Source organism: Peromyscus californicus, unplaced genomic scaffold (assembly GCF_007827085.1).
Source record: "Peromyscus californicus insignis strain IS unplaced genomic scaffold, ASM782708v3 Scaffold_23__1_contigs__length_62951481, whole genome shotgun sequence".
In the NCBI taxonomy this organism is placed as follows: domain Eukaryota; kingdom Metazoa; phylum Chordata; class Mammalia; order Rodentia; family Cricetidae; genus Peromyscus; species Peromyscus californicus.
In genome coordinates this window covers 18,019,325-18,033,933 of record NW_026294534.1, presented here as the reverse complement: position 1 = coordinate 18,033,933, position 14,609 = coordinate 18,019,325, and the positions used below count along the sequence as shown (strand labels likewise).

The 14,609-nt window shown below is 42.4% G+C and overlaps 1 protein-coding gene across 7 annotated transcripts in view; it reads right to left on the bottom strand.

Moving 5' to 3' along the window:
* Positions 1 to 14,609, bottom strand: part of Nsd3 (nuclear receptor binding SET domain protein 3) — a 118,262-nt gene that overhangs the window by 60,505 nt on the left and 43,148 nt on the right. For all 7 annotated transcript variants that reach the window (XM_052751881.1, XM_052751887.1, XM_052751880.1 and 4 more), the window contains 3 exons: positions 10,313 to 10,384; positions 9,069 to 9,231; positions 281 to 435 (listed from right to left, as the gene is read on the bottom strand). In XM_052751881.1, the coding sequence (XP_052607841.1) occupies positions 281 to 435; positions 9,069 to 9,231; positions 10,313 to 10,384 (390 nt within the window). The remainder of the gene's footprint in view (positions 1 to 280; positions 436 to 9,068; positions 9,232 to 10,312; positions 10,385 to 14,609) is intronic.

Genomic DNA, 14,609 nt, shown 5'->3' with positions numbered 1-14,609 from the left:
TTTTTTTTTTTTTTTGAGACAGGGCCTCACTATGAAGCTCTGAATGGCTTGGAACTTGCTATATAGACCAGGCTGGCCTCAAACTTTGAAGTGCTGCCTCACTAATGAGTGCTTGGATGATGGGCACACACCACTCTGACCAGTTGTAAATGTGTTAATGTGTTAATGCACAGTGGCGGTAGAGTTGAGCAGCAGACTGCTTGTCTGTCATGGGAAAGACCCTGGCTTCCATCTCCAACGGAACAAACAAAACAAAGCCCACATATGGGCTGTCAGTTACCTTTTGTTTTTCAGAGTGATTGCTGGCTTGTTTGGTTGCCTCGGCTAGTAACTCTTCATACTGTTCGTGACCTTTATACTCCCGTACCCGTTTCTCATGAACCCATGCCCTCTCTGGCTGGTTGCTAAAAAATTGGACATGATATTCCCGGGCACCTGTAAGTAAAAATTCATATTAATTATGTTAGGACATAAAAATCCACATATAATTTGCCAAAGGGATCTTGAAATACAGTTTTCTCAGCATTTTTTTCCATTAAAACTTGGACATTTAAAATAGCCCAAACACTCAGTAACCTCATAACTTTAATGGCTACTATAAAATCATTCCACATGATTAAAATCAGGGTAGCAAGTTTTAAGAGAAAGAAATGTGAAATTCTGTTAATCACCCCATTTATTACTTTGATTACATAATTTATTTTTTACTTGTCTCTAATATTTTTACAAACTGGAATATAAGTACACAATGTTTCCTTCCCAAACTGTACATGTTTCCTTGGACTTTTAAGAGCCAAGTACTGACCAGATCATTTTTCTAGCTATATAAACATAAGATTGTTTTAGGGGAACTGTGACCTCTATAGTACTGTCATAATAATATTGCTGATTTCTCCTTTATGCTTCAGACACAAAAGCAACAGCAGATAAAATGTCTGGCATCACGACACAAATACTGCATGGAACTCCACCCAGCTGCTGGGTGCTTTACCACCATACTTTTTTAAAAGGATACATACACTGGCACTTTTTTAAAAGGATAGTTTCATGTGATATCCTTAATAAATCAGCAAAAACGATTAATTTTCCTACATTTCAGCCTTGAATCCATGCCTCTTAATACTCCGTGCGATAAGAAAACAAGAGAAATGAATGAGACACTTCTGCATCCTGGACAGTGAAGGCTGCTGCCTTGAGGGGAGCATTAATTATGGTCATTTGGTGGCAAGATGGAATATCACAGTCACTAGAAAATGTGCCTTTCTGCTGCTATTCAGACATGAGCAGGTGGCAGGTGTCTCTCAAGAATGAACCTCTACTTCGAGGAAAACAGCATTATTTGTTATCAATAATATAGTTTGACCTTTCAGATCATTATTAGAATTCTAGGAAAACTGCCTTTGCCTCTTTGAGTTCGCTTACTTCCCCAAATCAATGAACTCCTGAAAAAGTAAGTGGTGATTTAGAAGAATATCTAGCTAGGCAACAGGTGGATCTCTTTTACTCTAAGGCCAGCATGGTCTACATAGAGTTCCAGGACAGCCAAGGTTACATAGAGAGAGCCTGTCTCAAAAAGAAAGGAGGAGGAGGAGAAGGAGTAAGAAAGGAGAAAGGAGAAAGGAAGGAAGAAGGAAGAGGAGAAGGAAAGTTACAAACTAATATGTCAACTTATGAGAGATCTACATGACTCACTAAAACAAGAAATTTATTTATTTATTCATTTATTTGTTCATTCATTCATTAATTCATTTATTGAGGCAAGGTTTCTCTGTGTAGCTCTGGTTGTCCTGGAACTCACTCTGTAGACCAGGCTGGCCTCCAACTCACAGAGATCCACCTGCCTCTGCCTCCCGAGTACTGGGATTAAAGGCGTGAGCCACCACCGCCCGGCATCTTTTTTTTTTTTTTTAATGTTTATTTGTTTTTTAAAAATGATTCTTTGCCAGGTGGTGGTGGCACATACCTTTAATCCCAGTACTCGGGAGGAAGAGGCAGGTGGATCTGTGAGTTTGAGGGCAGTCTGGTCTACAGAGTGAGATCCAGGACAGGCTCCAAAACCACACAGAGAAACCCTGTCTCAAAAAACAAAAACAAAAATAAACCAACCAACCAAACAAAAAGACTAGGGATGTAGCTCAATGTCAGAGCACGTATAGGGGACCTTGGGATCAATCCCCAGCTTTTCTCACCCACAAATCTAAAAAGCAAGAGCAAAAATAAAATAAATCCTGAAGACATGAAAACTCAAGAAGCAAAGCCGTGTCTCTGAACAACTGACTAAATTTTCTACACTTCCTGTCAAAGGTGCATCATAGAAGGAATGTTTTTATATATGAGAAATAACACAAGGCTGAGAGATGGCCACATGAAGAGTACACCATGCTCTGGAGTCTGTCCCCAGCACCCACATCAGTTGGCTCATAACTACCTGTAACTCCAGCTCCAAGGGGAATCTTGTACCTCTAACCAGGGTGGCCACCTGTACTTAGGTGTGCACACCCACACCCCAAATTTTGAAATAATTTTAAAAAATCTATTTCAAAGTAGAGGTTGGAAAGACGGCAAAGCAGTTAAGAGTATGTTGCTCTAGCAGAGGATTAGGGCTCTGTTTTCAGCACCACGTGGCAGCTCACAACCATCTGTATGTAACTCCATAGATGCAATACTCTTTTTCTGGCACCCTCAAGCACCAGGCACACATATGGTGCATATACATACATGCAGGCAAAACACTCATACACATAAATATTTTTAAGCAAAATGATGTAAAGTTAAAACTATGTACTTTTATAACTTTAAAAATATTGCTAAGCCAGGTACACACCTTTGGTGCACACCTTTGATTCCAGCACTCAGGAGGCTCAGGCAGGTGGATCTCTGTGAGTTCGAGGCCAGCCTGGTCTACATAGTGAGTTCCAGGATAGCCAGCCTACACAGAGAAACCCTGTCTACAAAACAGACAAATTTAAAAACTAGTAATAAATAAACAGATAATAAAAATATTGCTGGTGTTAAAGTAAGCATGGGAAGGCTGCTAAGAGGTGCGTGCCTTTAATCCCAGCACTCAGGAAGCAGAGGCTGACAAGTCTCTGTGAGTTCCAGGCTAGCCTGGTCTACATAACAAATTCCAGGCCAGTAAAGGCTGTATAATGAGAGCCTGTCACAAGAAGAGAGGGAGGGAGGGAGGGGAGGAAGAGGATGCAGGATGGAAGGGAAGAGAAAGCATGCATGAGGAAAGAGGCTGAGAAAAGAGAACACAGCTCGGCAGACAAACACGCTTGCTGCACAAGCATGAGGAGCTGAGTCACATCCTCAGCCCCTGGAAGAAATCCAGGCAAGGCCTCCTGTGCCTGGAGCTCAGGGCTGGAGGAAATGGAGACAGGATTGATGGGGCTCTGTGGCCATCAGATCAGCTCCAGCTTCAGGGAGAGATCCTGACTCAAAAGGAATAAGGTGGAGAGTGACTGACAGTAGGGCACCCCACGTCCTCCTCCAGCTTAGTGTGTGCGCAGGTAAACACACCTACACGCACTCACACAGAGGACAAGTGCAGGTGTTCTATGAGGCAGTACTCCGGAAGCATGAGGACCTCAGGTTCCAGGTCAGCCTAGGTGACACAGTGAGGTACTTCAAAAACAAAATCAACTTCCTCCCCAGGAAAAACCTTCTATCAAAGACCTTCATTTACATGTTTGTTAATTATAAATATGTGCAGAGAAAAAGAATTACCTCAAATTTTTCAAAATTTCCTTTTATTTTACAAATACAGTGTGTGTGGGTGTTTGGCCTGCATGTATGTCTGTACACGAGTGCCTGGTGTTCAAGGAGGCCTGAAGAGGACATGAGAACCTTGGAACTGGATTAAAGATGGTATGTGGGTGCTCGGAATTGACCTGGGTCCTTCAGAAGAGCAGCCAGTGCTCTTAACTGCTGAACCTTCTCTCCAGCCTCCCTCAAATTTTAATAGTATTTACACAGATGTAAGAAGAGATTATGGACACCTGTTGGTTTCTGACATCATACTCAGAGTTTTGCTCTTCCCCAATTAATATACAGTATTTTAAAAATATTAAAAGCATTTAATTTCAACTTAAAATGAGAACTAAATGAAGATACAATTTAAAATAGAAATGTGGCCTAAAATTCTTTCAACACACCCTCACAAGGAGTTATCATCTATTTATTTATTTGTTTGTTTGTTATTAGTTTTTCGAGACAGGATTTCTCTGTGAAACAGTCCTGGCTGTCTTAAACTTGTTTTGTAGCCCAGGCTGGCCTCGAATTCACAGAGATCCACCTGTCTCTGCTTCACGAGTGCTGGGATTAAAGGCGTGCGCCACCACTGTGCAAGGAGTTATTATTACTAAAGTGTAAAAACACGTTGCCCAGTGCTAACAATGTGAATAATAACAACTGTAGACCAGTGGCTACTACAATCAAGAATAACTGTACAAAGGAGCTTAGATACAGAGCAGCACAGAGTGCTCACAGGAACAATGTACACAACAAAATTAGTCTTGGTTTTCAGAGAAACTGTGAGAAATCTACTTTATTTAAAACTGAACTGCATGGCTGGAACAGGATACTATTTGGCAATAAACAGTGATAAAGTACTGAAACATGCCAGAACATGGATAAACTCCTAAACCATGCTAAGTGAAAGAAGCCACTAGACTGGCACGGACAGAGGCAGAAGATTCTTGCTGACAGCTTAGCCTCCAGGGGGCAGGAGGGAATTCTAGTGATAGCTATTGGATGTAAGATTTCTCTTTTTGGGGGATGGAGTGATAAAATTCTTAAATTAGATTGTGGTGATAGTAGCACAACTCAAAATGGACTTTTAAAATTACTAAATTCTAGACTGGAGGGTGGTGGTGGCATAAGCCTTTAAGCCCAGCAATTGGGAAGCAGAGGCAGGTGGATCTCTGTGAGTTCGAGGCCAGCCTGGTCTACAGAGTGAGTTCCAGGACAGCCAGGGCTACACAGAGAAACCCTGTCTGCAAAACGAAAACAAACAAAACAAATCACTAAATTCTGACAGTTAAATAAAAGGGTAAAATTGAGTCAGGCTTGGTGGTACACACCTTTAATCCCAGCACTTGGGAGACACAGGCAGGCAGTTCTAAGCCAGCCTGGTTTATACAGGGAGTTCCAGGCCAGACAGAGCTACATAGTGAGATCCTGCCTCAAATAAATAAACAAAAATAAGTAAATAAATGATTAAGTTTTATACTACAAGAATATTTCAATAAAGCGATTACGTTTTTTTTTTTTTTTTTTGGTTTTTCGAGACAGGGTTTCTCTGTGTAGCTTTGCGCCTTTCCTGGAACTCACTTGGTAGCCCAGGCTGGCCTCGAACTCACTTAGATCTGCCTGGCTCTGCCTCCCGAGTGCTGGGATTAAAGGCGTGCGCCACCACCGCCCAGCTGCGATTACGTTTTAAAAGATTAAGGACAAAAGAACATTTATGGTTTTAATGAAAACATGAATGATTTTTAAATTCCAGATTCTCAAATCACTAAGAGTAATATAAACACAGTTTCTGGCACTAAAGTAGAAAACTGCCTAGGAGCATCTGACTAGCAGATGAATTAATGAATTAAATGTGACCACTCCTGAGGCTGCAGACATGGCTCTAGTGAAGAATGCACTGCTTTCCCAGAAGGCCCAAGTTCAGTTCCCAAGACTCTTCAGGATGCTCACAACTGCCTGGAGCTTTAGCTCCAGGGGATACGAGCACTCGAGGGCAACGGCATGCATGTGCACATACCCCGCCCCCACTCACACACACAAGAATTCAAAATTGAAAAAAATAAATCTTAAAAAGAAAAATGTAAAAGCTCCTTCTATGATCTCAAGGTTGCTTTCTTGAAAGGAGAGAACTGAAGAGCCGTGACTCTCAGGGTCCCATTTTGAAAGCTCTCAGGGTCTAGATATGGACAGGGATTGTTTTATTTCAGAAGATTTAGTCTCTTGAGTAATCCTGCCCTGTTCTTCTCCATTCAGAGTTATAAGAGTTCCAAGGTACTTCACATACTCTGACCTAACACTTTTCCCTATAACCGCCTCTGAGTTAAGACTGCCTGGATTCAACTGCTGAGAGTTGTAGAGCAAGGGTTATAATAAGATGGTTTTGAGATGACTTCTCTGAGACATAGGATACACCTCATTGTATCTGCTGTGAGCATCACAGAAGAAAATGCTCAGTCGGTAAGTAACAGATGTAGCTCAGTTAGTCAAGTGTTTGCCTAGCACGCAAAGGCCCTGGGTCCCTTCCCAGTACCCATTAAAGCAGGTGTGGGGGCAAATGACTGTAATCCCAGCAGAAAGCAGAGGCAGGAGAATCGAAAGTTTTATGTCATCCTCAAGCTACATAGCAAGTCTGAGGCCAGCCTAGGCCACACGAGACCATGCCTCCAAAAGAAACAAAGAAATAAAAAACCTGAAGAAAATACATAGCAGAATCACCTAATATAGTACCTTGCACAAAACCAGGCAAACAGCAGTGTTCATTTTTTTCATTCCTGCCCAATTCTATTCTCCCAGCTTTGGATGGGCACACACTGTCAAAATGGAAGATGGGACGCCACACCACCTACTACACATAGGCAGGCTCTTGCTAAGTGTCACCAATAGGGTGAAACCCCCAAATCTTATTTGCTAGATTTAAACAGATACGTTTTTCTTCAAGAAGGAAGTCTGATGTAAAAGAATAAGATGCAAAATTGTCACAGATAACAAAGAACTCAACATATGACAAAGGTGAGTTCACAGAGCAAGTACCCTGAAATTAAGTTACAGCCCAAATGTCTTTGAACTAAGGAAGTCACTTCCAGGTGGGAGAATCTTAGGAAGCCACTACACATGTTTTGGTCAAAACCAAACATCATGTTTGGACAAAGTACACACAGAATGTAACTTTTCTTGATTTGAACATTCCTAAGCTAAGATTACCTATTATAACTAGATCCAAGCTATCCTTCCATGTTCTATCAAATCCACAAGGCTTTCCCAGTATAGTTAGAGTCATGAATGAAACAGAAGAGGATGAAGCACCGAGTGAAATTTAATATGATGAAAAGTACTTGTTTGGGTGATAGTGATTCCCAGGGGAACCCATAGTAAACTAATGACCAATCCAGTTAGACATGGTGAGATAAGACTGTAATCCCTGAACTCAGAATTATGAAGATTAGAAGGAGCTTGGGAACAGCCTGGACTATACAGAATGAGTCCCTGTATTAAAACAAAACACAGCATAGTTCCAAAAGAGGCTTAGCTTATACATTAAACTCACATAAAATATCCAATCACTTACTAATACGCTTTTATTTTTAAATGCAATCTGAAAGCCAGTACGATTAGTCTTCAAAACAAGGAAGCACGAAAGAAATGCCAAGCAAACCCGGAGACAGTACGGGGCCTCAGACCTGTGATCCTGGCTACTCAGAAGGCCGAGTGAAAAGCCCGCAAGCTCACAAGCCTGCCTGGACTACACAGCGAGTCCCAGGCTGGTCCGGGCCATTTAGTGAGGCCCTATTGGGGTTCACATTCCAGGGTATGGTCCACCACAGCAGGGAAGTCAGAGCAGCAGCTTTGGAGAACTGTCCCATCACAACCACAGTCGAGAACAGAAAACAGTGAACTAATTACTGCATGTGGTGCCGGGGTCACATTCTCCAGTTCTGTTTTGGGTTTGTTTATTTATTTACTTAATTTATTTTGGAGGCAGAGTCTTGCTATGTAGCTCTGTAGCCTGGAATTTACTAGAAAGATCTGCCTACATCTACTTCCACAGTGTTACCACACCACGGCCCACTTTGACTTTTTTTTTTAAGAAACTAAACAAAACATCCACTCATTTATTCATTCACTGGGGTAGTGGTTGCACAGAGGTCAGAGGACATCTTTCCAAAGAGTTGGTTCTCTCCTTCTATTGTATAAGTTCTGAGGATCTAACTCAGGTCAGCAGGCTTGGCAGTAACTTAACTTGGTAAGTTAACACTCTTGCCCACTGAGGCACATCACTGGCTGGCTTTCGACGTTTTGTTTTTTCGTTTTTTTTTTCATATAATCATGGATACCATGCCCAGGGACTGACACTACACACATCTCTTCTCACATCAGCTAATGTAATTAAGATAATTCCTCAGATATTTTCAGAGGTTCACCTCTCTGTTGACCAAAAAAACCTTTTAAATAAATTAATTAAAAGGTCTGTGGATGAGGAGGCTGGAGAGATGGCTCAGTGGTTAAGAGTACATGATGCTCTTATAGAGGACCCAGGTTTGGTTCCCTGCACCTCCATCAGGCAGCTCTCAACTGCTGTAACTCCAGCTCTGAGGGGTCTAATATCCTCTTCTGGCCTCTGGGGGTAACATGGTGCACATATCCCAACACACACACATAACTGAAAATAAAAGGAAATCTAAAACCACCAAGAAAAAACAGGGGGGGGGGCTACTAAAACTCGGTAGTACAGTGCTCACCTAGCGTGTGCAAAGCCCCCATTTCAATTCCTAGTCCTGGGATCTGATGCCTCCTCTGGCCTCTGTGGCACCAACACACACACACACACACACACACACACACACACACACACACACACACACACGTAAAAAAAATTTGTTAAAGTTATTATAAGGGCTGGGTGTGATGACACACACCTTTCCTGGCACTTAGAAGGTAGAGGTAGGCATCTCTCTCTGAGTTCCAGGCCAGCCTGAACTACACAGCCAGTTCCAGACTAGCCAGGGCTACATAGCAAGAAAATAAAGACATTAGTTACAGAAGTTCTCTGCCAGTATAAAACAACCATAATTATTTCATTTATCATTAAAAAATGAGAAACCCCTGAGGAGCAGAGAGGCAAGAAGATTGTTGGATGGTTGGAGACATAAGACCCTGTATCAAAAACACATAACAATAATAAACAAAAATTTGAAAAAGATTCATATTTTTATGTCAGATAATATATATGCATATTCTCACATTCACATACAACGCTGAATGTTCACTTTTTTTTATTGCAAACTTGTTACTTAGTATCTATTTATTACTTTTCTTACCTCTTGTGTTAATTTTGGTATGGACCTCAAGCTGGGGATCACTTGAAACCATACAAGGCCACCAAGGATAGGTTCCCACCTTGGACCAAACAAGATCACCAACCTGGAACTTAACACCAGTGGACGCTTCTGTTGTTGGAACAGAAGACAGTATTGGCTGAACCTACAGGAAAAGGTCACAAATCTCCATCAGAAGAGAAAGAAAGAGGGGGAGGGGAATGAAAAGGAGAGGAAAGGGAGGGAGGGAGGGAGGGAGGGAGGGAGGGAGGGAGGGAGGGAGGGAGGGAGGGAGGGAAGGAGGGAGGAGGGTGCAAACTCTGAGTAAAGCACACCCACAGCTTACAGGGGCTGGGGAGATGGCTCCATGGGTACAGTGCTTGTCCCTCCAGCATGCGGAGCTGAGTCAGAATCCCCAGGACCCATATAAAGGAGGTGTGCTAGTGTGTATGCAGAGTCCCAGTGTTCCTAAGGAGATGAACGGTGGAGAAAGAACACTCTCCACAAGTTCACGGGCCAGCTGCCTGGCAAACACAGGGCAAACAACACAGAAACCCCATCTGCAACAAGGTGGAAGGACACTGTCCTCTGACCTCCGAGCTGGAAACTGTGGCACGCACACAACCATACTCACACACATGAGCACACACACGGTGCCTCCAATGTAAAAATTATCTTCCATCATATTCTTCTCTGCTATCTATAACTAGCAAAAAAAAAAAAAAGAAAGAAAGAAAAAGTAATAAGCCCGTCCCAAATACTGAAAACAAGACTACTGGTTTCTGTTGCCAAATTAATGATGAAGCATTTTGAGAGTTCAATGAAAACAAAATGATCATGGTTTTTATAAGGAGAATAATTCATAGAAATTTGGAAAATATCTATTCCAGTGAGATTTCTGACATAGAGACAGCCATGGCGCTGTGATGGTGTACTGCAAAGAACCTTCACTGAGCTGTTACCTCGTTTGTTGCTGTTTTAAGATTTATTTATTTTACTTCATGTGGATGAGTATTTTGCCTGCATATGAGCAACATATGCATATATGTAACATGTATGCTTAATGCCTCTGGAGGTCAGAAGAGAGTGTTAGATCCTCTGGAACTGGAGCCACCATGTGGGTGCTGGGAATTGAACCTGGGTCCTGGGGAAGAGCAACCAGAGCTCCTAACTGCTAAGCCATCTCTCCAGCCCCGCCATCTCTTCCTGACATCGTACCTGCTCACTGTATTCAACAAGCCACTCACCGGGACGGCTTCTTTGAGCACTGGCTCTTCTCTTGGTTTTTCTGGTGCGGTGTCCACCCTCTCATTTGGTCTCTAGGCAGAAAAATGTAGGGACAGAATAAAGCGGCAGGAAACTAGCAACTGTGGTGTATGAACAGAATCAGAGAAAACTGAACGGTATGGAGCACGAGGGAAACACCACTGACGTGAGGAGTGAGGTTATTTGTGCAGTCCATGACGGACGGACGGACGGACGCTGGTGCTAACACTTTCCACTCTAAAGCAGTCAGGACTCCCCTCTGACTTCATCACCTAACAGCACTGTTCTAAGCAAACTGACTTTTTCCTCTTTAAAATTCCTTCTCCCACCCGCTCCCACCCTGGGTACTCTGTCTGATGTGTGGGGAGGTCAGAAGACAACCTGGGCATCCACTCTCTCCTTCCACCTTTATAGGGTGCCAGGATCTGGACACAGGTCACCAGGCTTACTCAGAAAGCATCTTTACCCAATGAGAGCTCACCAGCCCGACCAGTTTTCGTTTTTAAATTTAACAGACTAAAGGAAAAACGGGGCACTGAAACTGCTCATAAGGTGTACCCTGGAATCTTTCTGGAACCTGCGTTGGTAATGTATATGGAGAGCCTCACATTTTCAGGCTCCTGTCCAGTATATTTTCTAGAATTGTTGCTGAAAAGGCACTGAGGAGAAAAACTGTTAAGTGTGAAGATCTGCAAAGCATCCTGCTTATAAAAACAACATGGTGAGACAATGTAGATGGGGCTGGAGACAGTTCAGCAGTTAGGAGCACCTGCAGTTCCCAGCACCCACATCTGGAGGCTCACAACTGCCTGGAACTCCAGCTCCAGGGAAGCCAAGGCCTCTGACCTCTGAAGGCACTCATGTGCACATGCCTGTATAGACACACACACAAGCATAATTCAATACATGAATAAGTTGTTTTTAAAATGTACTTATATAAAAATAAAATTGGAAGCCGGGTAATGATGGTGCACACCTTTAATTCCAGCACTTGGGAGGCAGAGGCTGGTGGATTTCTGTGAGTTCGAGGACAGCCTGGTCTACAGAGTGAGTTCTGCGACAGCCAGGGCTGTTACACAGAGAAACCCTGTCTCAAAAAACCAAACAAATAAAATAAAATAAAATTGGTTAAATTATGGTATAAAGGCAACATCTACATTATCTACCTACCTATATATATATATATATATATTATATACATATATATGCACAAATATGCATGTGATGTGAAAGCAGGAGATGGGTATTTGTTGGAAGAAAGGGGACCATCAAGACAGGGGTGAGGTATCAGGGAAGGGCGGGGTACTTATGCAAGCATGAATGAGGAATGACGTAGGAAAACGTCATGATGCAACCTACTATTTTGTACAGTAACTAAAATATTAATTTACAGTAAAGGAATCTAAAAGTTCAATGTATAAACTATTATATTACTTTTTAAATCATGAGTCCCAGAAATATCATTCTTTTTAAAGTGAACTTTGGAAAACTGGAGACATGGCTCTTTGGTTAAAAGCACTGGCTGCTCTTGTAGAGGACCTGGGCTCGGTTCCCAGAACCCACGTGGAGGCTCATGGCATCCACAACTCCAGGTCCAGGGAATCCAATGCCTTTTTCTGACCTCTAGAAGCACCAAAGCATACACATGGTACACAGACCTACATGCAGGCAAAACACTGGTCAACATAAACAATCGAAAGTTTTTGAAATAGTGAACTTTTGGCTAGCAGGATGGTAACGGCACTTGCCACCACACCTGGTAAGCTGAGTTCAATAGCTGGAACCCATAAGGTGAGGACAGCCTTGATTCCTTCCGACTGTTCACCGAGCTCCATTTGTACACCATGGCAGATCCATACACCCAACACCACAGACGGGTAACTTCAAAGTAAGTGTCTAAGTTGGGTCTAGTGTTGTGCACTTGTAACACCAGATACTTGGGAGCTGAGGCAGGAGGACAGCTGGAGCTGAGGACAGCAGAGTGACAGAACTTTTGTCTTTAAAAAAGGGGCGGGGAGGTAGTATAGAACTGACTACCCTAAGCTGGACTCTTACCCCCTACATATACACACATATTAATACTGATAAATAAAAAATTCTACAGGCAGGTTAGATGATGGAGTCCTATAGTGGAGTGCTTGCCAGAACATATATGAGGCACTGGGTTCATTTCCTACAGGCTATAAGAAAACAAAGAGTTTCTAGAAGGCAATTTGGAACTAGCTACCAAAGTCTAAAATATATTTACTCTTCAATTCAGAAGTTACATTTCAGGAGTGAATCCTACAGAAACACAAAAAAGAAAAAATTTAACCAGAGGGATGATAATTATAGTATTAATTCATGGCATTAATCCACACATCTATCACTATCTTCAAACATTTTACTAAAAAAAAAAAATAATCAATGTGTACCTGAAAAAGATCTGACACAACATAAAGACAAATGTATTAACAGTAATTATCTGTTCTGACAATGAGATTAGGGAAATACTAAAAGAAAGTCTACTTTTGTATTGTTTGCATTTTCTGTAAAAAGCAAATTTTCTCAGGAGACAGAGGCAGACCACCCAGGGCTAATGAGACTATGCCTTAAAAATAAATAAATAAATAGATAGATAGATGATAGATAGATAGATAGATAGATAGATAGATAGATAGATAGATAGATAGATAGATAGATAGATGATAGATAATTCTATGAAGTAAAAGGTTTGTTTTTATTTGTTCGTCTGTTTTTTGTCTCTCTATGTAGTCCTGGCTGTCCTGGGACTCACTCACTAATGTAGATCAGGCTAGCCTCAAACTCACAGAGAACCAACTGCCAGGTCCCAAGTGCTAGAGAGAATTAAAGGTGTGCACTACCATGCCTGGTAAAGATTTTCTTTTTCTTTCTTTCTTTCTTTCTTTCTTTCTTTCTTTCTTTCTTTCTTTCTTTCTTTCTTTCTTTCTTTCTTTCTTTCTTTCTTTTTGTTTAATTTCTTTTCAGAGGATACAATTCAGATGGCTTAAATAAGGTCATATGCTTATAAACAGATGTGGCTCTGACCTCAAGGCTTCTCTGAGAAAGAAGGTTATAATCTGAGACTCAAAGGAAGAGGAGCTGGCTTAGGAGGAAGTGGAGAAAAAAAAACACCAGGAAGAAGCAAGTGAGTACAGTGGTTAGAACAGGAGCAGCTCCCAAAGGCTCATGATGAACACTTGATTTCCAGTTGGTGAACTTTTTGAGAAGGATTAGGGGAAGTGGCCTTGTTGGAGGAAGTGAGTCACTAGAGGTGGGCTTTGAGGTTCCCAAAGCCCACACTGAGCCCAGTGTCTCTCTCTCTACCTGCTGATCAGGATGCAAAGCTCTCAGCTACTTCCCAGCACCATCCTGTCTGGTTCCCACCACGATAATCATGGACTAACCCTCTAAAACCATAAGCAAGCCCCAAATTAAATGCTTTCTTTTATGAGTTCCTTGGTCCTGGTGTCTCTTCACAGCAATAGAACAGTAACTAAGACGGCATGTATAAGGTACCCAAGGTTAAAAGGCAGATTTTCTTTTCGATGGCGATGGGGCAGGGGGAGTGGTAACGAGACAGGGTTTTTCTCTGTGTTAACAGCCCTGGTTGTCCTGGAACTTGCTTTGTAGACCAGGCTGACCTCAGACTCAGAGATCTGCCTGCCTCTGCCTCCTGAGCACTGGGATTAATGGCGTGTGCCACTTTCCTGGCTCTGAAAGGCACCTGTTTTAATATGCCTTATTAGGGCTGGAGAGATGGCTCAGCAGTAAGAGCACTGAATGCTCTTCTAGGATTTGATGTGTAGCACCAACATGGCAGTTCATAAATGTCTGTAACTCCAATTCCAGGGGATCCGACACCATTTTCTGATCTCTGCAGGCACCAGACACATACACAGTGCAGACATACATGTAGGCAAAACACCTATGCACAGTAACATAATTAATTAAAGGCACACCTACTGACCCACTGACCAAGGAAGAGAGAAGCTAAAAGATGAGAATGGAAGAGTAGGCTAGATTGCAAGAGCCTTGTGAACCAGGACGACGTGTTTACATTTCATCTTAAGTGCAAGGAAAAGCCACTGAAGAGGCTTAGGCAGACATGTACTAAGTCATTTTTGTTTAAAAGATGCCATTGGCTGCCATGTAGACAGTGTTTCGAAAGGAAGCAGGAGGGGAGCAGAATGCTTGACTAGGACCGTGCAGTCATCCAGGACAAGGCGGTGGTGACCTCGGACAGGCACAAGCTCTGTTAGACGCTTCTGCGGTGCT